The 24,205-nt window shown below is 34.2% G+C and overlaps 1 protein-coding gene across 11 annotated transcripts in view; it reads left to right on the top strand.

Moving 5' to 3' along the window:
- Positions 1-24,205, top strand: part of RYR2 (ryanodine receptor 2) — a 370,524-nt gene that overhangs the window by 283,597 nt on the left and 62,722 nt on the right. For all 11 annotated transcript variants that reach the window (XM_030268235.4, XM_072927080.1, XM_030268232.4 and 8 more), the window contains 13 exons: positions 44-108; positions 2,106-2,227; positions 5,231-5,280; positions 9,009-9,069; positions 10,758-10,996; positions 13,165-13,246; positions 15,306-15,436; positions 17,190-17,510; positions 18,864-19,104; positions 19,515-19,602; positions 20,378-20,470; positions 20,814-20,984; positions 22,012-22,071. In XM_030268235.4, coding sequence (XP_030124095.4) covers positions 44-108; positions 2,106-2,227; positions 5,231-5,280; positions 9,009-9,069; positions 10,758-10,996; positions 13,165-13,246; positions 15,306-15,436; positions 17,190-17,510; positions 18,864-19,104; positions 19,515-19,602; positions 20,378-20,470; positions 20,814-20,984; positions 22,012-22,071 — 1,724 coding nt within the window. The remainder of the gene's footprint in view (positions 1-43; positions 109-2,105; positions 2,228-5,230; positions 5,281-9,008; positions 9,070-10,757; positions 10,997-13,164; positions 13,247-15,305; positions 15,437-17,189; positions 17,511-18,863; positions 19,105-19,514; positions 19,603-20,377; positions 20,471-20,813; positions 20,985-22,011; positions 22,072-24,205) is intronic.

Genomic DNA, 24,205 nt, shown 5'->3' with positions numbered 1-24,205 from the left:
ATTAGGATATATGACAGGGAACTTATTTTTCTTCTCTTTGCAGATGGTGGCAGCAGAGGCAAAGGAGAGCAATTCCCATATGAACAAGAAATCAAGTTTTTTGCCAAAGTACAGTATTTTTTTGCTTATTCTTTGTCAACATAGTGATTAACAGAAGTGAGAACATATTTTCTAGCAACTGTTATTGTTATAACAGTTTTCTGTTATAATTGTTTTCTGTGTTAAATTCATCCTTTTATTAATTAAAAACAGCAGTAATAAAAATAGCTTGCAAACAATGTGGGATGAAGTATAGATGTGGGAAGATTACAGGACTATATTTTTTATTCTCATTATTTCCTACTCCATGATATACAACTACTTGTATGATATTATTCAAAAGCTCCCTACATTTTCTGTTTTCCAACTTAGTCTAATTTTGAATATTTTTATCTTTTGCAGTCTTCAGGTGGGTTAGTGTGAGCAATAGTTATTGGAATTAACACAGCTGTGTATCTGTCAGTGCCATGGTAGTTATTTCTCTCGTTTTAAAAGTGTGCTGTTGTCTCCATCAAGGAGTCGCACAATGGCTGAGGTTGGAAGAGCCCTTTGCAGTGTCAGAGAGCCATGTCCAGACATCTTTTGAATATCTCCAAGGGTAGAGACTCCACAATCTCTCTGGGCAATCTCTGCTAATGCTCAGTCATCCTGACAGTAAAAAAATGTTTCCTGATGGTCTGAGAGAGCCTACCATGTTTCAGTTTGTGCCATTGACTGTGATCCTGTCACAGTTGAAATGAGCTTTGGTCCATCTCCTCTACCCCCTCCCTTCAGATATTTACACACATAGATGAGATCATCCCTGAGCCTTCTCTTCTCCAGGTTAGGGTCCCAGTTTCCTCAATCTCTTGTAATTTGAAAGATCCTGTAGTTCCTTAGTCATTTTTGTGACCCTTCACTGGACTCTCTCCAGTATGTCAATGTTTCTCATGTATTGGGGAGCCCAGAACCAGATACAGCACTTCAGATGTGGTCTCACCAGAGCTGAGTAGAGAGGAAGAATCCCCTCCCTGGACCTGCTGACAAGTGCTCAGTCTAGTTCAATCCACGATGCTGTTGGCTGCCTTTGCAGTAAGATTGCATTTTTGGCTTACGGTTTGTTTGCTGTCCACTGAGGATCCCCTGGTCCTTCTTTGAAAAGCTGCTTTTCAGCTGATTAGCCCTCCGTGTGTCCTGGTAACTGGACTTATTCCTCCCCAGATGCAGGACTTCACACTTCCCCTTCCTCCTGACAGCCATGAAATTCCTCTCAGCCCAATTCTCCTTTTTCTGTCACGATTTTATGCATTATAAACCAAGAAAGTCTGCTGATGTCTTTCACACATAAAGGCTTGTATGATATTTAAATATTCAAAATTCTTTTTGAATTCATTACTGGATAAGAAATGGTGACTGCAGCATTTTCTAACCCTGGTATCCTTTGCAGTAAGTTGTTATTTCAATGCCTTAGAGTACTACCATGTGGTATTATTTGCCAAGCTGATTGACTCAGAAGTTAGTATTCCACTCTCTTGAGAACCATACTCCAAAAGGGAAGCAATTTAATATTTTCTTTAAAGCCATTTATTTTGGATCTTTTGCTGGATGAAACCTGTAGTGGGCACTGAGTAATAATCACCGCAGGAAAACTTTTATGGCACAATCCCTTAGTAAGTGAGATTGTTTTGGGAGTTTCATTTGAAAAATCTAGAACTAAGTGCTGTTAGCATGCTGACAGTTGTAGGTGAATTTTTAAAACCTACATGAAAAGGAACAAAAAACAATAGTTGTATTTGGTTATGTGGTATAGGAGAAATCTTAAATTGTGAGATAAAATTAAATTACACTTTCTGCCTTGGAAGTCCCAGTGATAATGTTTTTTTTTTCTGCTGCCTTTCTTGATGACCTATTAAGTGCCTTGAATACTACATAAACGTAGAGGAATAGCTATTAAAGAAAAAATCCAAACAGATGGAAGTTTTAAGACAGAAAACCTGTTTGAAATCTCCTGTTGTGGCTTACAAAGTATAATACAGAACATAGTAAAGAAGGTCCTGAGATAACCACTCTTTCTGATATAATTTCAGGTTGTGCTCCCTTTGATTGATCAGTATTTTAAAAATCATCGCCTGTATTTCTTATCTTCAGCAAGTAGGCCTCTCAGCAGTGGGGGCCATGCCTCTAATAAAGAGAAAGAAATGGTGACAAGGTAAAGCTTAAAATAATATTAATGTCTATGCATATGTTTGTTGGTCTTTAAAGAGCAGCAGTTGATTGTGGGCAAGTGAGAAGTGGGAGGCACAGAGATATTTTTATGTACACAGAAATTAAACATTTTTCACTTTCTTTTGCCGTTAGGAGAATTCATTGTATAAAATGGAGAGGAGTACAGAGTTATTATATGCTGTTTAAGAGGTGATGATTTTAGAATACAGGGAACTTCAATTTATCCTTATATGCAGCAGCGAAATGCTTGCGCAATCTATGGCACAGGCTATGCAAGTATGTATCAGTTTTCACTGTTAGAAATAGCTATATATTGAAATCATTATTCCTGCAAAATTGTATGTTAGATTTATAAGCCAAACATATATGTATCTGAGTTTCAATAAGTATCATTATTAATATCCATCATAAAAATAAGGGAATTGCATTCATTCTGCTCTATAGTTTTATAAACAGTAATGAGTGCTACTATCACAGAAATACTTGATTCTTTCCCTGAAGTTATTATTTTTTTAAGACCATCTCTCTAAGATGTTTTAATTTAATTTCAGTTCCGACTGAATTGAAACCCACATTTCCCAGTTAGTAAGGTAGATTACAGACTTCACATAGGATCTCTTGAATACCTGTAATGTGGGCATGCATGTGTGATGGTTGCCTTCTTGGGCACGAGCCATGCAATATTGAATAGCTGTATTTTGAGTCTGACAGCCAGTTGGTGGTCATGAGACATGCAGGGCTTGCAAGATTGTGTGAATGCTGAGTGAAGTTTTTATCACAATATTAAGCTCAAGTAAGTAATGGTTGTATTGACTTTGCATCATCTCATGGACTAATCTGAACTGGCAGCTTCTCTGAATGCTGTTCTTCAAGGGATTTAAAAACTGTATCAAAATGCATGCATATGAATAATTTTGCAGTCTTATGAGCTGCTAATTTTCTGTGTGTAATGTCCTGGATAAGAGTATTTTTATAGTTGTTAAGTCATACCAATAAACTCACTACTTCTGGAATATGTCAACTGTATCAGCATACCTGCTGCATAGAGATTCAGAATTTATGCACATATGCTCTATAGCTGTGTGAGATTCCTGAACATATAGTCCCGCAAAAAGATCAGAGCTGCTGCCATCCTTCATTGAATTATGTGCCATCCAGATTTGTCAGCCAAGAAGAAGAATATAGATGGATGCAGGGAAATCTTGGATGAGTAAATAGCTAATCCTATTGCGTGCACCTCCTACACATAATTTGTTTTAAGATGAGGGCAGTTCCTGGCTGCTTGCCTTCTTCAGTGAAGATAAACTTACATTCATTAAGCTATGGAAGAGTATAATTTTGGACATTGATAATGCAGTGAAAGTCTTAGCATATGCAACAACCATTCCATTTTCAGAAAATAGAATAAATCCAGATCTATTTTGCTGACAAATATGGGTCAGGCTTCTTTCTGAAATGTGGTGGCATTCTATTCTGTCGTATTTGTAACCACCCTCTTCATGATTGGGTTTTTCGAATTTCTTATCCAGTGGACCATGCTACAAGTTCTTGAGCTACCGTAGTTGTATGACATTGGTTCTGAACATCAATCTAGGTATTAGAAATTTGAAGTTATTTATTTATTTATTTGACCTCAACTAAAGACACTGTAGATAAGGATTTCAGTCTCACTTTGTGAAAGTGTAGTATCTGCCGAATGGTACAGTCAGTTGAGTAACATTTGTATGTTGGAACATGAGATAGAGTGGTGAGCTATTTGTATCTTTTCCAGAACGGACACAAAAGCTATATGATGCTAACATGCTTCTCTACATATTTTCCTGTTGGACTTGGTGATCCAAGATCCTCATAAAAGAATATTTATTACATGTCTGCATCATGGAATAAGAAGCGAACCAAGATCCCCAAAAATGCACCAAGCAGGCTAATTTTAAAATAGAGCAGTTGCTGTTGCTAGAGTGGATCACTTTGCATTGACTTATTAGCTGGATTCAATGCCAGCTGGCTGTTGTGATTCTGGACATAAATGTTTCCATTTGACACCGTGCTCTTGTCTGTCAATGGAACAGCATGTTCAGATCTCATCCATAGGCTGTGCAGATATGCTTATTGTAGCTTTTGCTTTTAAATAAGAAGCTAATAAATAGCCAGTGTGCCTATTAATTAAGTAGCTTAATAAAATGACATGATATTGTTCATGTCATTTATAGCAGGTGAAGGGGTTTGCAGCATAAAATAATAACTCCAAAATGAACGTTCATGATGAAAATTCTCACACCAAAGCATATAATGAAGATTTATCTAATTCCCCTTAATCTGGAGCCCAGGTCAATCTGGGTAGGGCAGTTTGCTTCTGCTTCTGTGAATTAATGCTAAATTTCACTCTTTTTTCTCAATGGAGTGCTGTTTGTCAGCACACGAAATAGTTCAAATATGTGAAAGAAAATCATTGATCATATTGTTTTTAACCATGTAAGAGGTGATATTAAAAAAAAAACAAACTTTGAGAAGAATTCTTGCTGTGTTCACGTTTACAACATCCTAATTGAACTAGTTAAACATTTGTCATCACACACCTCAGTTAATCTGATTCCCTTGCCTTATGTTTTCAAGTTGTTAGTGATAACCTGTATAGGGCAATGACCACATTTTAATTTTTAAAGCTTTGATGGTTATTTCCTTGTGGGTTATTGTATAGAACGCTTTTATATTAATTAGCTTTGCTTTAAATTTTTTGGTTTTTTTTTTTTTTAAATTATAATATGTGCTTATTTAACCATGTTTGTTAAGGATATGCACTTGAAAATTCTTTCTTTAGTATTCTGTCCCACATTCTGCTCAGACAATTGATTCTTTCTGCGTGACATCATGTTGCTTTTCCTGCTCATATATCAGCTGTTATTTTTTCTTTCTTCCCCCCCCCCCCGCCCCTTATTATTTTTTTCCTTTTCCCTTCTCTTCTCTTTTATTTTTCTTTTGTCTTCAGCCTGTTCTGCAAACTTGGAGTTCTTGTCAGGCATAGGATTTCACTGTTTGGTAAGGAGACCCTTGACAAATACTAGCATGGCCATCACTTGGTTTTCTTTGCCATTTTTGCATTGTGTTAAGTGCTGCTTTGTTGCATGCTGCATGGCTGAAATGCATGGTCTAAACAGACCACCAATTGTTTAGACTGGTAGGTCAAAGAATTTTTTTGGTGGAATAGAAAGCTTTTGTCTTTTTCAGGTTGGGGAAGTTGAGGGTTGTTTAGTTTTCTGTGTTTCTGAACTAATATTTGAGTTTCATTATCATATCAAATAATTTTGATGAGTAAATTTAAATTACTGATTTGTAATGTTATACTGAATCATTTGGGAAAAACATTTGACAATCAGAACTGCACATCTGTATTGGAAAGTCATTAAGAAAGATTAGAAGTGGGCTGAAATGCATAGTTATGTTCTGTGGAATTCTTGAATATTCCCAGATGTGCTTGACTCCACATATGCATGTGTACTCTCCTTCTGGTATTACGTGACCTTGGCAGGAGCTTGGTGTTTGTCTAATGCCATGTGAAAAGCACTGAACTGAAGTCCGTTTGAAGTCCATATCAAGTGTATATTTTATATGCAGTGTGTAGCACAGTAATTTTCTTTCCAATTTTCTCTTATGCTGTGGTGCTAGGAGAGCTGGAATAGTACATCCTATGCCTACACGGCTTCTATAATGGATGCAATGCAAAGTTCAGCATCCATGAATATACCTAATTGAGTAATTATCTAGTGAATTAGAATTTGATTATGATAATACGCAGCTAACTCAATTCCTGCATATTTCCTTCAATCTGAAGGGAAAGAACTCACTTGCTGCAGCAATGTGGTGTTTAAAAATTTTACACACCATTGTGAAAACCATTAAACTAAGAAGAAAAATCGGAAGGTTTTTTGGCATAATTGCTTTTAAATATTTTAGGTGGAGCTGAGTGGATTTGCCTATAAAGCCAAAAGATCATAGGAGGCATGGAGTTATTTCTGCAGCTGTGTAGCATTGTTGCAGCTTTTTTTGGAGGGTGTAATATTTCACAAACCTACACATAAGCTCTGATTTATACCCTAGTTTGTTTCTTCAAAGAGATGAACTAGCTCAGGTATACTATTAAAATGTTGGAAATCTTTTTTGTTATTTGTGCATTTGGTTTTCAGAATTATTTTTTTCTAAAGTGGGTCATGGTTGAAATTAAAAACCTAAGTCAATATAACTTTCTTCAGTACTAAAGAAAAGATCTTTTCTATTCCACTTCTCAGCTTGCTTATTTCCTATTGTTTGCCTGGGTTCAAGTGCTAGGAGATAAGTCAGATAGGATCAGCTGATTATTGTGATACAGTTTGTTTTTTAACTTTTTTTCTAGACTGCAGTAACTAACAGATTACAAAATCATTATGCCACCACAGGTGTTTTGGCATGAATTGTGACAAGGTCATTGTGAGACTATGGAGCATGATTGGGTTGTTTACTATGGACTTAATAACTCAAGTCAAAGTCACCTTATAGTTTGCCTTCCCCTGCAAGTGAATTGCATGATGTGAGAAAATCTGATGAAGAGAGTTGCACTTATTCCAGCAAAGACACAGACTGTGCAGAAGAGGAGAAAGTGTTCATAACTGAGCACACCTGGGGCGTAGAAAGTTATTTGTGCATTTTGAAGGCATCTTCTGTGAGCAAGCATTGCTCAATAGTACCTTTTATGGATAGTGTGGAGTTTGCATAACAAATATCAAAATTCTACACGGTTTTGCAGTATAGGTACTTTATATTACTGTGAATATGAACGGTACTCCTGAATATAGAGCTGCACTGATTATAGAGCTGCATTTCTGAAAATCATTAGTGAAAGTCATGTACCTTAAGATGTATATAGAAATTTGTTAAAACAGGAAATTAAGCGTGCATGTCTTACAGCATGAAGTTAGTAACATTTGGTATCTGAGAGTGTCATTGAGATTATGGAATTATCATTCATGGAATCATTATTTCTTTAGAATGTGAAAATAGATTTTGACTACAATAATTTACAGTTTGAGAGCTGTGGCTATACATGAGGAAGACTGTCATGATTTATTTTCATTAATATTACTGGGTAGGAATTGAAAGATTTAAGTGAATAGTTTTGGTGAATTGAGCATATTAATTTATATTTTCTCAAATTTAAAAGGCAAAATTGTATAAGTAGCTTGATTGTAGTAGATTGTTTAAATTCCTAGAAAGCCATTCTGTTCTGGAGCAAGTTGTTGAGACTTTTTGGCTGCCCCATCCCTGGAAATGTTCAGGCTGCATTGGATGGGGATTTGAGCAAGCCTTGTCTAGCAGAAGGTGTCCCTGCCCACAGCAGGAGGTTGGACCTAGATGATCTTTAAGGTCCCTTCCAACCCAAGCCATTCCATGATTCTGTGATGGTCTAATGCACAGTTCACTCTACTTTGAGTACTTCCCTCCATACCTGCTGTTATTAGCAAAGTCCTGCGCTCTCCTCATCAGCACGGGCATTCCTCCCATCAGAGAATCAAAATAATATGGAAAAAAGTTTGATCTGACAAAAACCTTAATCTTTTGGGGTGGTGATTTTGGTAGGATTTTTTAGGTCGCCTCAGCTTTCTTATCTGCTTGCTGTACCATTGCATGATCACACATGCCAGTAAAAAAACCAGGTGAGGCTGCCTGGCTGAGGCAGCTGTGGAAGTTGTGGTCTAGGTTTTTTTAATCTGCTGTGGATGAACATCAGAACAGTATTTCCTAATTTTGGTATCATAGAAAAACTTTCTCGGTGCTGCAATGAACCTCCCACATCTTTCTTGCACTTTATCTTTTAAAATCTCTAGTTCACTGAAGCAATTACTAATTTTATTTGAACATTTGCTTGTATTTTTAAGCAATAACCACCAGTGAGAAAATAAAGTATGCTGTAGCACTGTATGTAGATAGAAGTATTTTCAGAAATCTTTCTTAAACATTTGTTTCTACTTTTTTTTAAATCAATAAAATTTAAAGAAAAGCAAGAAAAGGTAGTTTTATCTTTGTATAATTTCATTTAAAAAAATATATTTAAAAATAGGCTGTGGTTCAAATTGGAATAACATACATCTGTTTTGGATTTAAGAAGCGATCTTAGAAGAAAGAGGCAGCATTTTGGGATGTACATATATATTGAAGGGTTCTTCTATGTATGTCCTCTTTTTACATACCTAAATGGGAAAAATAATTAGAGAATATGTGTATTATGTCCGGGACTGTTATTTATGTGGACCCAATTAAGCTATAAATAACTGCAGACAATGGGGAACACCAGGAAACAAACTTTTTTAATGACATTTTTTTAAGTGTTCTCTTCCTGCAATAGCAACTTTGGAAAGTTAAAAGCTTTTATGTTACTGAGAGGGCAAAGATAAATAATCAGATAAACTTGAATCAATTAAAGCAAAACTTAGAGAAATCAAATGAAAAGCAGAAAATACACTGCAGCTCTAATTAACCCCACATTTAAGTGCTTCCATCTTGACTGCCTCAGCTACTTTATGAGAGATGCTTTCCTGCCTCTAGTTACTGCATTTGTGTAAACAAGGCTAAGACAAAAAACTGCATGTTCTTGAACATGAAATTATGCAGAAGTTCAGTTGCTCTTCTGCTATGTCATTTTTCTTTCATTAAATCCAGAGGTACAGTTAGCTGTGTGTCCATAAGCTATACGCTTTGCTCAGCTTAATTGCTGGATAATTTTCCTCCCTCTCTAGGAAACGATGCAACATCAATAGTCAACTGTCTTCACATACTGGGACAGACCCTGGATGCAAGGTAACAATGATTAGATTTTCTAAAGCACAAGGAAAATCACTGAAGAAAGTAATGTGCAGTAACATTTGGGCTACCTGTGTAAGGCTACATAATTTCACCACTTGAAAAGTTGCAGTGCTGAAAAGAATTCCCGTTGCAAACCAACTCAGTTACTAGGATGACAGGACAGTATTTGTAGGTTACACTTTAAATTTCATTATGGATCAGTGGTGTCCAGAAACTTCTACTGTTAGTTTATGTGGCTTTATTATTGTGACTTTCTCAAAACCAAAGTAAAGTTAGAAATATTTTATTATTTTCCTTATACTGTTTAATCAAAAAATTCAGGAGTTAAATGCCCAGTGAATCTGTCTCATAGAGTGTCTTCTTTGCAAAATTAATTCAGGTTCTAATCTGAAAATACTCAAACCCTTTGCCTAGAATTCAGTGTTACTTTTATGTAAATTGAGCTGCTTTAACTATTATTGTGAGGTTTATGGATGAGACAACATTGATATATTGGAGAGTAATGTATTGCTTTTCATTTACTTTAAAGTCAGCCCTCTTTGCTGAGAGCTGATTTTTAGATTTTTGCAGTTTTAAACAAAATATGATAGCTTATACTGCCACCATGGAAATTTTAAGGTAAATTTTTTCACTTTGCATTAAGTCTCAAAACAATTGTCTGTAGTATGTGCATATAGTTCTCTTTCTCAATATCTTTGCAGTTCCTTTAATGGACAAGTTTTATATTCCATTTGCTAGGGGATAGAATCGTGATCTGACCATTAATATGACTCAACTCTTGCATGGTATGCCTTTAATTTGCAATATCTTGGGTTTTTTGTCTTAAAATGTCCATGGTCCATGCAGTTACATAGATGGAATACAGATACAAGTGAAGATCACTAATTCAGCTCTCAGTAGATATGCGAAAACAGCTCCAGATGGAGATTAAGGAATTAATGGAAGTAACATGGAAATTTAAAGATATTGCTTCTGAAACTGTATATATTCACTCTTTAAAATAAGTAATCAGACTAAAAGAACTGGACTGATACTCAATTTACAAAAATGAACATCACCTCAGTTTATTTCATGCATGCCTAAATGCATACTTTCCTTAAACAAAGAATCTTTTCAATTGGGCTGGGTAATATAAGGTAATAATTCTCCTGGATTATATCTTTACATCATTGATTATGGTGCTATAGTTGCATAATAAATGCATTTATTAATTGATTCATTGATTTGATTTTAACAGATGTGGTTATTTTTACTCATTCTTTTCTGATGCCATTGTTCTGGAGACAGAAATGTGACTGTTATAATTAGGAAGATTTTCTGAGTTCTAGCTTGAGACAGTTATTCTCCTCCTACAGTCAGAAATCACAGATTTACGAATTCTTTTTTCTTTTTTTTGTTATGTACTTTTTGGTTTGTTTCCTCTCTGAAGGCAAATTAATCACTTTATAAAATTTGAAGGACTATTTGCCCAGCAGTAAAAGAGATAAAGTATCCTTGTGTTCTGCAGCATACCTATGAAACTTGTTTTCAGTTATTCTGCTCTGAGGAGATTTTACAATGTTAAAAGATGAAAGATTTTTCTTCAGATCTCTGTTATCTATTTCATTAATCCAAGAATAACCATTAGTCCATGCTTGTCTAACAGAATATACTTTTTCATTCTTTTTGCATGCTATATACAGGACTGTGATGAAAACTGGTCTGGAATCTGTTAGAATGGCACTGAGAACATTTTTGGACAATGCTGCTGAGGATCTGGAGAAAACAATGGAAAATCTTAAGCAAGGCCAGTTTACACACAGCAGAAACCAGCCAAAAGGAGTTACACAAATCATTAATTATACCACAGTTGCTCTCCTGCCAGTCCTATCTTCATTATTTGAGCATATTGGACAGCACCAGTTTGGGGAAGATTTGATATGTATGTATCATATTATCATCTATGTATGTAGAAAGTCCATGCCATTAAAATATCTGTAGTAAGCATTACTAGACTCTCAATTCTATTAAAGAAGGACAAATCATATGTCATTTTGACAAAATTTTTATTGATTTAATCAAACATTTGCAGCAGTCGACCAAAAACAATCTGCTGGTTTTAGTGGACTCAGAATAAATATTGAAGCAGATGTGTCCATAATTAGAAAGTCAGAAGGATGAATTTTGTTTGTAACTTTATCATACATTTAGTGTGACTTTCTTGTGTGTGAGAATTCATTTGGTGTAAGTTAATTTGTCTGTACTCTGTCTATAGATAAGGTTATACTACAAGAATGTTGCACCATCATACATGCACCTCGTAGTTTCAGTTAGAGGGGAATCTGGGTGGGTCCTTAAATTCTGAAAATTTAAGGGAAAAGGGAGGAGTGGACGGAGCTCCTGAAGAATTCAGACACTAGAGAAGGAAGTGTATATGAGAGCCTGTATATCAGATTTCTGTAAAGGTTCTGATTGTAGTGGAATCAGTGGTCCTTTATTTTCCCAAACCCAAAATTTTGCAGCCAAAATGCAGTCTGCACACAAAACTTGAATTCTGTATATTTTAGGAACTCACAGAAGTATTACTTTAGATGGCACTAAAGGGGGAAATCCTACCCTGCATTGCTAACTCTGTGACTCAGTTATGAAAATCCATGAGAAGGACTTGGAAGAAAATAATACTGAATTACATTTTTTTCTATTTTTGGAATCTGTAAAAAGTATTATTTAAAGTAGCCATAAAAGAACACTTCAAAAATTTGGAGTTGCATTGATGGATTTTAAAGTCATGAGATGTAAACATCCACTTTTTCATTAAATTATTTCTGTAAAATTCCAAAGACTTTGGTATCCAGAAAAAGTACTTTTTTCATCATAAGTCACTTTTTCATGCATCAATATGTTCATGCCTTGTATAATTTTTGGTCTCTGGTATCCCATGTTTTGGAACTTAATATTTAGCTTTGAATTCTTCATAACTTCAATTGGTGTTCTTAATCAGCTGTTCTACATATATCACACCAGTGTCAAACTCTGAATTTAGAATTCATAAACTGGGAAAGAATAGTTATTTAAAATTTGGCCTATTTATTTTGTCTAGAGCATAGTGGAAAGATTAATTTTTCTTACACACAACTTCTGTTTACATTTTCTTAAGAGTAAGATTTATCTTATTTGTACAAGCATCTTGAGCTGGTGCTTGTACCTGAGAGTACTGGTGATGGAGTGTACTCTATGCCTGGATCATGTACAAAGATGGGTCAGTCTACCTGAGGTTACTATTACGGCGTAAAAACACCTAACTCCAAAATGATATGAATTAAAATGACAGTACAATAAAGGGCTGGGCCATGTAGCTTTGATAAATATACTGTAGGGTCTCTAGCCCAAGAATTCTTACCCTGTTTTACTCACAATATTTCATTCATTGCATGTTGAGGGATGAAATTAGCACTGTAGGAGAAACAATGAAGCATATTTATGGCAAGATTAAATGTTGTTCTTCTTGATGGTACTCACACTGTTGCTGCAGAGTGCATTACAAAAGCATTTTTTGAAATAGATTTTAGGATTATTCTCACAGTTTTATGACTGAATTACTTGATAATTTTAAAACATACTTTGGTGAAATATTCATATGGACTAAATAATTATTTATTGTTTTTAATCCTTTGTAAGTTTAAAGTGTAAATTAAGTACGTGCTATTAGCTGGTATCAGTGCCTAAATGAAAAAAATACATAAACTATGACTAAAATAATTAAATGTCTGTTTAACAGGATTACCTTTATTTTTGCACAGTAGTATTCTATTTGTAAAGGTGTCGTGTGTGAAGAGTTGGTATGCCATTAATTTAATAAAATTAATGCACTAGTGGAATAGGTTTACTATTTTAGCTATTAACATGGTATTTAGGTAAATGGAAATTTTGAGTAAAAAGTGTAGTACTTGGACATCCAAAGACTTAGTATTTAGTGGGTGATTTCTGTAGATTGCCTTTGTTATCTTAATATTTTTAATTCCATTATTGTCAGAAGTAATTTATTTTTGATTCTTTGGGAATGCATTGCAAAGAAAAATCTCTTTGTAAATATGATTTTTTTCTCTTTAGTGGAAGATGTTCAGGTCTCTTGTTACAGAATATTGGCCAGTTTATATGCTCTGGGAACCAGCAAGAGTATCTATGTAGAGAGGTAAGATGCAAAATACTTATTCTGCTTCTAATATTTGCATTTATATTTAGCATCATGAATTTTCAGTTCAGAAATTAATATAGGAGAGGATTATTGGAAAGATATCTTGAGAGAAAATACAGATATGCTCAGATGTTAAGTGAAATGCTGCTGTATTTACTATAATATGCTTGAAATATTACATTATATATTTGTCAAAATATCTTTCTTAATTAAAATAAAAATTAAAAATAAAATTATCTGACTTTACAATGAACAGCATTTAATTTGAGGGTTATCTAAGGTATTGTAAAATTATGCCATTCAGCTCAGTAATTGTTATATTCTTCCTTCTATAATGTTTAATTGTCATGTATATTTTTTCCTCATTACCCTAAATTTAATTTTATTTGTGACTTGTACAATACTATTTCTTTTCTAGCTGTTACCCAGGTAAATGAGGCATTGCAATTGCTGTTGTATAAATCCCTGTATCTGCTAACCCCCTCCAATTTACATTTGGTCTGTGTAAGCCATGTTTGGTCAAAAAATAGAGATACTTAGAAAAATTCATTTTTTAAAACTGAAGAGTTGCACTGTAGTGACTAACACTATTTTGAAGGCAGGCTAAACAGAATGCATTCATTTCAGATATTGGCAGCAGTAGTCTAAGAAGTTCACTGTCTAGGAAGTGACACTCTGGAGCAGATCAACCTGTGCAGAACTCCAGAGCAGCCCCATGACATACCCTTGCTTGCTTGGTGGTGGTATCATAGGTAACAGTATGAAAAATCATTGGGACCAAAATTTAAGTAAAAAAAAAAAAAAAAACCCAAATCTGTGGAAAATCTGGTTGTCTTGATTTCATTAAGGACATAAAGTTAATTTATTTTGCTGTTTGGCAAATAAAGGATATGGGATTTCTTTTGAAGACAAAATATATCAGTGTAACCAACAACTTTTCTGTATGATTGCCACCAAACTCAAAAAGCACATGCTCTTCACAGGTGTGTGTGATGGATGCATGTTTTGCTTATGAAGACTTAATGAAATAGGGGGAAAAAGGAAGAAGGAGAAAACAGTATGAATAAAAATGGGAATGAAGTTAGAATTAACAAAATGAAGTTTAATGAGTTAGATCTAGAAAGAATAAAATCTCCAGGACCAAGATAAACTATATACTGAGGATGAACCTTGTTAAATCACAAGATAAGTTTTGAAGTATTTTTTTCCTTTTAACTTGAAGGTTCATGGTTTTCCTGAGTTCAAATTCTCTTGAATTTCTGTCACGTGTGATTTGGTCTCAGCTAGGGATTTCTTACTTTTCTAAATTCTGCTGTGATCAGTTCAATTGAAAATTAGAAAGACTATTATAGTTGTCTTGTGAATAACCCAAGTGAAATGACAGGGCATCCCTTACTTCTTCCTAGAAACAGGCTTTTTAAAATTTTGATACACAAAGAATTTTGATTATCAAATAAATGTCATATATTTGAAGACATTAAAGCAATGGCTTTGTGATACAATTTCAGAGTTCTTCATCATTCAAAACAATTTTCCACTCATTGAAAAACTTGACTTTTATATTAGACTAAGCATTGAAGTGATTATAATTATTTATCAGAAAAACGAAATATAATTAGATAAAATGATAGTTGATTTTGTTCTCTTGTTCTATCCAGTAGCTTTTTCTTAATGGTAAAGATTATACAGGCAGTAAAGTTGAGAGGAAAGTAATAGAACAGAAGGCATTTTTATAATTACTTTCATTTCCCCTGCATGTTTTTTGTTTTCTGTAAGCTGTGCAGGCCACTTTTGGCATGTTATGTCTTTACATATCATATATTTCATATATTAGCAGAGGGTCGCTAGACTTCATTTTTTATTACATGTTCTTGTGTTGATGATCCCAATATTGTTGTGGCTTCTCTTTGAAATGCACTGATATCAGAACACAACCCCAAGGTGTGGTCAGTCAGTACTTACCAGGTGACTCCACTGGTGGTTCCTTCCAACCTTACCCATTCTGTGGCTCTGTGATCTAAGATGTGTGTTGTTAATGGTGTTTCTTAATTCACAGGCAACGATCAGCACTGGGAGAATGCTTGGCTGCTTTCTCAGGGGCCTTTCCAGTGGCTTTTTTGGAAACTCATTTGAACAAACATAATATCTACTCAATCTACAATACCAAGAATGCAAGAGATAGAGCAGGTATTTCCAGAAACTGATATCATGATTATGAAAACGTGATTTCACTATAAATGCTGCTTGCCTTAAGATGGGTGATTGTGCATACATTTTTTAGTGCAAGAATTTTCTTGTAATTTCATGAATGAATTTATTTTCTAAATCTTTCTTTCTAAATCAATTTTCTAATCAACTTCTTTTCTAAATCTGGTAAAATTGATCATTATAATGGTGTTACTGATATGTTAATTTTGAGATACCTTTCTCAAAATACCACTTTGGAATTGAATTAATGAAGAGACTGCGCATTTTTAGTACCTCAGATATTCTATATTTGATCATAAATTTAGGTATTCTTGTCAGTAGCTTTGGTTCCTCAGTTTACATAAACAGTTTTGGGTCCCTGAAACATACGTGCTTACAACTGAAGGAAAATAGCTTTGCTGTATTGATTACATATTATGCCCTTATAAAGTAAAAAAAATTGCAGAGTAGTATGTAGATTGATTGTAATTTTGTTTGACATAAAAGGCAGTACAGATGCTTTACAGTGACATTGTGTGTTTACATATATTATTTTATTACATTCTTGATATTTCTTATGCTGCAACATGATTGCTGAATAAGATTACATGCACAAACGTTTTTGTTCCTGCAAAAAATAGAAGTTGCAGTAGAGCTTCACAAGCTTGCACAAATGCTGAGCCTGTATCATATTACAGATACACAAAGATGAAAGTGTATGTTCATGTAAGATGTCAGTTTATAATGGCAATAATTTTATAACTTCACCTTTATTTTTTAAAAAAGGGAGCATGGAAGTTTTTTCTCCAAAGACCTGTAGTATCCAAACTTGAAAATATCAACAATTATGCATGTTTACCATATATTTTGTCTATTTTAATTGGAAGGACAATCCACTCTATTTTCATGATTTTTAACAGAAAATTGAATGTTTTTTCCCAAATTGCATAATCTTTAATGAGACTATGTGATGTCTGTGTAAAATATATTTGCTCTAAATAGGAGAAGATACTGCTTTGCAAAAAAGACAATAAAGAGTTGTGGAATGCTGGTAAAGATGCTCGTATTCACAAGTTGCAGGCTGAATTTTTGCTCTGTAGATACCTGTGTATGTCATGGCATGTGTCTATTAGTATGTTAAACATTCAGGAGCTACAGATTGCACTTGCAGATGAAAGAAACTGCCTCAAAAAATCAAGGCAACTGCAGTGCCTTTTCAGAGGAAGGAAGTAAAAATTCAAATTAATTAAAAAGTAAACATTTACAATCTCATCTTCACCTCTAGGATCATTTTCTCAAATGTGCTCAATTTGTTAGGACAGGTAATGGTTTCTGTTTGTTCTATTTGAATTTCAGGTCTCATCTGATGTATTGGTGAGAGATATTTCATTGTATCAATTTGTTTCACAACTGCAAAATTTACACTGGAAGGGATTTTGAAATTTAAGGTTTTTTTTGTGTATAGAAAAGTGCATCTGATTTCTCTGAATTCATTCCACAATATTTACATTATTGAAGCCTTCACACAGAAATTTTTATTACAGAACTGCTAACATAAACAGTTTATTGCTCAACAGGTATGAAAGGATGTGTTTTTTATTTTTTTATTTTTGTGCTGGGTATGTTTCCTTTGGATCACAAAGGTAAAAATGTAAACAGAAAGCATAAGTTGTATTGCATAGCAGCTGAAAAGTTGTTTTCCTTTGTGACCTAAATTTATTGATATTTGGTTGGTTTTTTTTTTTTTCAACAGTTCTCAATTTGCCAACTAGTGTAGAAGAGGTTTGCCCAAATATTCCTTCCTTGATGAAGCTAATGGAAGAAATAGTGGAACTGGCAGAATCCGGTATTCGTTACACACAAATGCCACATATCATGGAAGTCATACTGCCTATGCTGTGTAGTTACATGTCACACTGGTGGGAGCATGGGCCAGAGAACAATCCTGACAAGGCTGAAATGTGTTGCACAGCCTTGACGTCTGAGCACATGAACACTCTGTTGGGTAACATATTGAAAATCATCTATAACAACCTTGGTATTGATGAAGGAGCCTGGATGAAGAGATTAGCAGGTAAGATGTGAAAATAAATTAATAAACAAGCAAATGTGTGTGTATATTCAGAATGTATGTATACACACAGAGACTCTGAATTGCTCTGTGTTTATCCTGTTAAAGTTGGAATAGAAGAGCACTCATATTTTTACATTTTTAAACAGATCTGGATGAACCAGAAATAACAAGTATAAAGAAAAAGCAGTGTAAGCAGTATGTTTTAATCTCTCTATAAGTAATATAGGAAGTACATTAGAGTATTCTTTTTCCATAGAATATACACATGTGCCTTTTGCAGTGTATTAAATTCAAGGACTATAGTAATTTAGCCCCATTTTCATTATATAGAAAATTTTCAATTGCAGGCATTATACAGTTCCTTGCTATTCTGTATGAGTGATGGATCCTTAAAACCTGGGTTTGAAGGTGTATATCTAACATACCCATTGCATTGAAATGTCAAAATTCTCATGTAATTTTAGTTATAGTTACATTGACTTCATCTTGTCAACAATTTAAAATTAATTTAAAAACACTTTAATTCTCAGTGTTACACTCTCTGAGGAAAAGTCACTTCAGTGGTGTGGATTCAATTTTTCAGTTAGACTTATGACTTTTCAGTAGTTACTGTAGTTGTAATTTCATTCATGGTAGCATCCAGAATTCCTAGTGTTTTGAGAGTTAGTAATGTAATGCACTCTAAGAATAGTTAGCAACTGCCTAAAATTCTGTTTAATTTAATCAATGTGTTGCAAATGGTTTGGTACCAATGGGCCCAGTTGAAATGTTAATTTACATAACTGGTATTATGAGTAGATTTTTAAAAAGCTTGTGCTGACAAGTCTGAAATTAATCAGTTGAATCACTCTCATTTGTGTCTACATACAAGACTTCTTAGTGTGCTGAAGAAATACAGGCAAGATGTTTCCATGGGTTTTTGGATAACCAGAGCATGCTTTCCAGCTCCCCTTCACTCAAGCAAGGTTCAAAGCAGGAGCCAGCAGCTGAGAAAACTAGTGCATTCACTATGTAGCTATGTGTTTATCCATCCATACCATTAAACAACTTTGGCATTGCTCAATAAAACTATACAGAAAAATACCATGCTGAAAGAATTCCAGTAAAGAGGTGTTTCAAGTTTTAGGATCTTTCACCCTTGGTCTGTGAAGTTGGAATTTCTGCCCTCAAACAAAGTGAATTGATTTTGTGAAATCCTGACCACATTTAATTCTTGGCAAAACTTCTGCTGATTTCAATGGGGGCAGGATTTGGCTCTGTAGCCTAGAAGATTCAAGAAAGAGGGAAAAGATAAAAGATTTTAGTTATATTTTGTGGCCAGGTATATATTATAATATTCATTGCCTTAAATAGTGTTTTCCCAGCCCATCATAAGTAAAGCGAAGCCACAGCTCTTAAAGACACACTTCCTTCCACTGATGGATAAACTAAAGAAAAAGGCAGCAGTGGTTGTATCGGATGAAGAACATCTAAGAGCAGAAGGCAGAGGTGACATGTCGGAGGCTGAACTGCTCATCCTAGATGAGTTCACCACTTTGGCACGGGACCTCTATGCCTTCTACCCTTTGTTGATTAGATTTGTGGACTATAACAGGTATGTGGAGAGGAATAGGTCAATGAATATCATAAAATCTTCCTTTTTATTGATACCGCCTCTTGTCCCTTGATGTGCCTAGCACTGAATTAAAGTGGCTTTTACTCAGTCTGACAATCTTGTAGTTGCTCCAGCTAATGCTTTCTTGACTTTTAGGAGGAGCTGGGGTCTTTTTGAGAAGAAAACAAAACCAAATTACAATCCAGATCTATTGGATTAGAATTAAGATTAATATAAAGGATTGTAAGGATTTTGAAATAGGACATCAAAAAGCCACTGCTACCAGAAAGGATTAAAAGCATATATTATTGGTTTGGTTGACTTGTATCCTTGTAAAATGTTGAAAAGTGATTTCAAATCATGAAGACAATGAGGATTATCCCCCTTTTCACCCTTTTACTAAATTTTAGGGCAAAATGGCTGAAAGAGCCTAATCCTGAAGCAGAAGAGTTGTTCCGCATGGTGGCTGAGGTTTTCATTTACTGGTCAAAGTCTCACGTAAGTAATTCCTTGGTAAATGCTTTTTTTAATAAGGTTTCTTAATAGGTACATCAGCTTTTATCTCCAAAGCCTTTTTGTAATCATGCCTAATAAGCATTGATACTTCTTAAATAAAACATGATTCAGTGAATACTGGAGCACAAAGAATCAAAAACCCAAATGAGTCAAATTGCTTTAAGGCATTAGATCTTTGTATGGACTGTTGTCTATATGAAATTTCTTTATTTGCTATAGCTTCAATTATCTCAAGTCTGGGGAACAAGATACCTTATGACTTCAGTACTTGTGCCTGAATTTGTCTTTATTTGATTTATTATAAGCAACACTGTGCACAAAAAGTGATTACACTGTAGGTAGATACCATATAATGAAATCACCTGTGTATTCATAATTTCAATCTTTTATTTAAGTATTTTCTTATTTACCTGAATATAGTGGAAGTTTATAATAGGGAAAATGAATTAATAATTTATTAGTAAGGGAAAACCTGGACAATATTTTTATATTGAATTGGAGAAGGAATAAGATTTTTATCATGTCGTTTTCATAGCTAGGGAAACATTTCCTCCATTTCCAAAACATACACTACCTGAGTTATGCAATGTAAATGGAGCTGAAATTCAAGGACATTGTTGATCATCTATTAATTTTTACTGCTCTTGTCTTAACTTGTTGATTTTATAGATTTTGTCTTAATTTGTATTTTTATTTAAGGTATGTTTAGATAGAGCCCTCATATAACTGCTTCTAACTGAGATCTGTATATTTCCAGAATTTCAAAAGGGAAGAGCAGAACTTTGTGGTACAAAATGAAATCAACAACATGTCTTTCCTTATCAGTGACACCAAATCTAAGATGTCTAAGGTAGCGTATTCATATTTTTCTCTTTGCAAAGGGAGGGAGTCAGGATGATTCCAGAGAAGCAACTTTTATTGTTTGATTTTTTTGGAGGGGAGGGGATTTGCTCTTCTTTCTTTTCTGGTGAAGAAGTCTATTGAAAACACTGGGTTGAGATACAAAGCAGAGTCATTTGAGCAACACATTGCAAAATATTGGCAATGTTAAAATGCCAGTTCCATTGGATGAGGTCACACCTGTATAGGTAATAAGGAAATTGTCAAACCAGAGACAAGTACAAAGTTTCTAGTACAATTCTTTTATTTAGTATTGGATTTGGTTTCTTTTTCATCTTTACTTTATTCTGCAGGCAGCAGTTTCTGACCAGGAAAGGAAGAAAATGAAGCGAAAAGGTGACCGCTACTCTATGCAGACCTCTCTCATTGTGGCAGCACTGAAGAGACTGCTTCCAATAGGCCTAAACATTTGTGCTCCTGGAGACCAAGAGCTGATTGCACTGGCCAAAAATCGTTTTAGCATGGTAGGTGCTCTTTTTGCACTTCTAAAAGTTAAAAATATTTACTAATCTAATTTTTAAGTATTTCACCCTGTGTTCCTTCTTACAGCATGACACAGAGAATCAGTATTATAATTCTGTTTTGTAAGGGCACAGTGGGTGATTATGGTGTATATCTACATATTTTCCTCATGGCATAAAACATTTCAATTTGAACATACTTATGATCAGTGAACATACTTATGATCAGTATTTCTGAAATACTTTCAGAAAGTATTTCAGAATATATCAGTATATGAATATATCAGTATATGAATAGAGATAGCATTCAGTAGTTGAACTAGTTATTTCTTTCTCTTAATTTTTAATGCAAAATAGTTTTTGTTGTATTTTATGAAGCTTGAATTTGGTTGGAGTTAATCTCTGAAGTCTTTTACAATCTAGTTGATTCTTTGACTCTCATAACATTAAGAACTAGCTGTTTCTTAACTTGTGTGCCCAATATCATAACTAATTCCTTTTAATCACTCTCATGTGAATGAAAGAATTTCTAAAGGATAGACTGTTTCAAAAGTGATTCTTTTGGGTATATACTCACAGTGCAATAATTTTATTTTAATTTGGAATATACTCCTTTTCTCAAGATATAATACTTTCTACACTCTAGGGGGTTATATGACCATTGGACTGCTGAACTGAATCCTATAAAGGATGCTATGAAAGAGCTCTGCAAAAAAAAGAACTCAAATCATAGAAGGCTCTGTTCATGTTATTGGATTTATTTGGTCAAACTTTCAGTATATGTATGTTAGCAATTTGAATTCAGGCTTGCATTTAGTGTGTTACTGTGAACAGATATGTATGATGCCATCCAGAATGTGATCCTGCAAGCTTGGTTAAGAAAAGGTTTGTCTCTGAAATTTTTCTCAGTCTTTCACATTGTCAGTTTCATTCATAATCTCATGAAGCCCAAGGTTGATAATTAAATAAATCATAACATTTCCTAATTACCTTCTGTTCCTAATTTATATGATTTGTAATGTATTGGCAGAAAGACACGGAAGATGAAGTACGAGATGTCATCCGCAGTAATCTTCACCTTCAGGGCAAGGTAATCTATATGCAGTTTTTAAATTTGATTTTTCTTCCTTTGAATTCATTTGTCGGTGCTGTATAATGCAACCTGCCTTGGTTTGTTTGGATAACTTGTAGTCCCTTATTCTCTTTTCTCACTGACTTGTTCATGTTAACTATTAAATGTTAGGTTTTTAATGTGTGTATGTGCATTATATACAATAACATATGGCCCTTCAAATCTCTCTCCATTCACACCATTAATACAGAATTGGAGATGGAAGGGAGTTCTATCACTGTTTATACTCTGCCTACTATTATTTGAGATTAAGTCTGCAAAATGCTCAAAGTTACTTAATATGAACTTGAAGTGTAAAGGAAAAGGAAGCTGCCATTTTGACGTACTCTGTAAAGTGAAAAATCTCCAGCTTTCTCAGTTTGATGCCTGCCTTTCAGCCCTGGGAAAGGAAGGTATTTTGGGAAAAAGTATAGATTTCTGTTACTGAATTCCAATTAGTGCCAGGTGAATAGCTTTAAGGAAAAAGTCTTGAAATGGCCAGTGTAATGAAACTGTTTTATTAATGCTTCAAATAAAGAAAAAGAAGCCAGAATATGGAAGTGTAATAAAATGATGCATGTGTCTCCACTATTGAAGAAAGCTGGAATTGTACCCGTACCTATGGATGTTGCTTTACTTCGGATTGTCCTCCACCTCGTCTCCCTACCCCATGTTTTATTAACCTCTAGAGGAAACTAAACTACTGTTTTCTGTGCTTATTAAAAGGTCACAAAAGAGTAAACATGATTTGAAAATCTGGTGCTTTTTTTTTTTTCTGAACCATTATTTAAGAATCATTCAGAAGTCTAGATTCCACTGCAATCAGTGCATGGCAGTAATAATTTTTTTTTAATGAGCTGGTACTGGTATGGTTCTTCCTGAATAATATGTGAAGATTAATTTTCTCCCATCATATTTTCCATATGTCTTTGCCATATTAACAACAAAAGTGTTTAATCCAGTAGCTTTAAATTATAGGGTTTGCACATAGAAAAGTTTACTCTGAAAGCAAAAGATTTGGTTAAATCCTAAAATCTTGAAATACTTATCCTTATATAGCACATATTGTTATATAATGAGAAGCAGAAAACACATGGGCAAAGTACTAGGCAGAAAGCAATGTTTCTGAAGATCTTAATGAGCAACAGTATTTAATGTGAATGCCATGAACTTAAAACCTTTGAACATGAGGTGAGTTTGTGTATAAACTTCAATAGTGTTTTCTTAGTGACAGTGATAGATATTTTCTGGCATTTTCAGTATGTGTACAATGTAATTTTGTGAGCCATGCAGTTACAAGTCTTGCCTGGGATTTCATGTTGCTATTTAGCACTTACCCTCCTGTTTTAACTATTTCCATTTCTGTTTTGTTTCTTCAGTGATATATTCTGCTGTTAAGAAATTTCTGTCTGTTACTGCTTTGTTGCCTGGATGTCCTGATACGTCCTAATCCTTGGTCTTTGTTTTCTCTTTAGAAGCTTCCTATGCTTCAATTAAAAGTTTGCTATTGTTAAGCAACATACGTCTTCTCTATTTAATGGGAATAAAAGTGATTTTAAATTTCTTAGATTGATGCAATTTTGCAGTGCCTTGATAATTAAGACAAAAGTAATTTTAGCTAATCCAAAATCCACAGTGTTGGATTTTCCAGTTGTAAACTTTTCATCAGTGACTGTAGAATCTCCTATTTTTAAATGAATTCCCAGTGGAAGATGAAAATTTGAAAGAGAACCACATAGCACATAGATAGCAAAACTCAATTGCTGTTGTCGTTAGCTTTATTTTACAGCTGTTTACATATTGCTTTAATAACTTCTAAAAGCTCCGATTTAGACCTGTATGTAACTGCAGACAAAATGGGGTTTTATCAGTAACACATTCTAGAGTTAAAACTAAATGTAAGTATGTAGCTAGTTACTTAAAGTATAATATCTAAAGTTAAATTCAGTAGTTATATACAAATTACAATACAATTTATTCCATAATTCTCTAATTTCATTAGGCTTCAGTCACTATACAGTCAAGTATGATGTTTTTTGTTACAAAAAATGATGTCATCATGCATAGACTACCCTTTTGTTGTCTAATAAATCAAATGTAATGGGAATGAGGG

This window comes from Taeniopygia guttata, chromosome 3 (genome assembly GCF_048771995.1).
Source record: "Taeniopygia guttata chromosome 3, bTaeGut7.mat, whole genome shotgun sequence".
In the NCBI taxonomy this organism is placed as follows: domain Eukaryota; kingdom Metazoa; phylum Chordata; class Aves; order Passeriformes; family Estrildidae; genus Taeniopygia; species Taeniopygia guttata.
The sequence above is the reverse complement of the archived record's forward strand: the minus strand, read 5'-3'. Positions and strand labels throughout refer to the sequence as shown.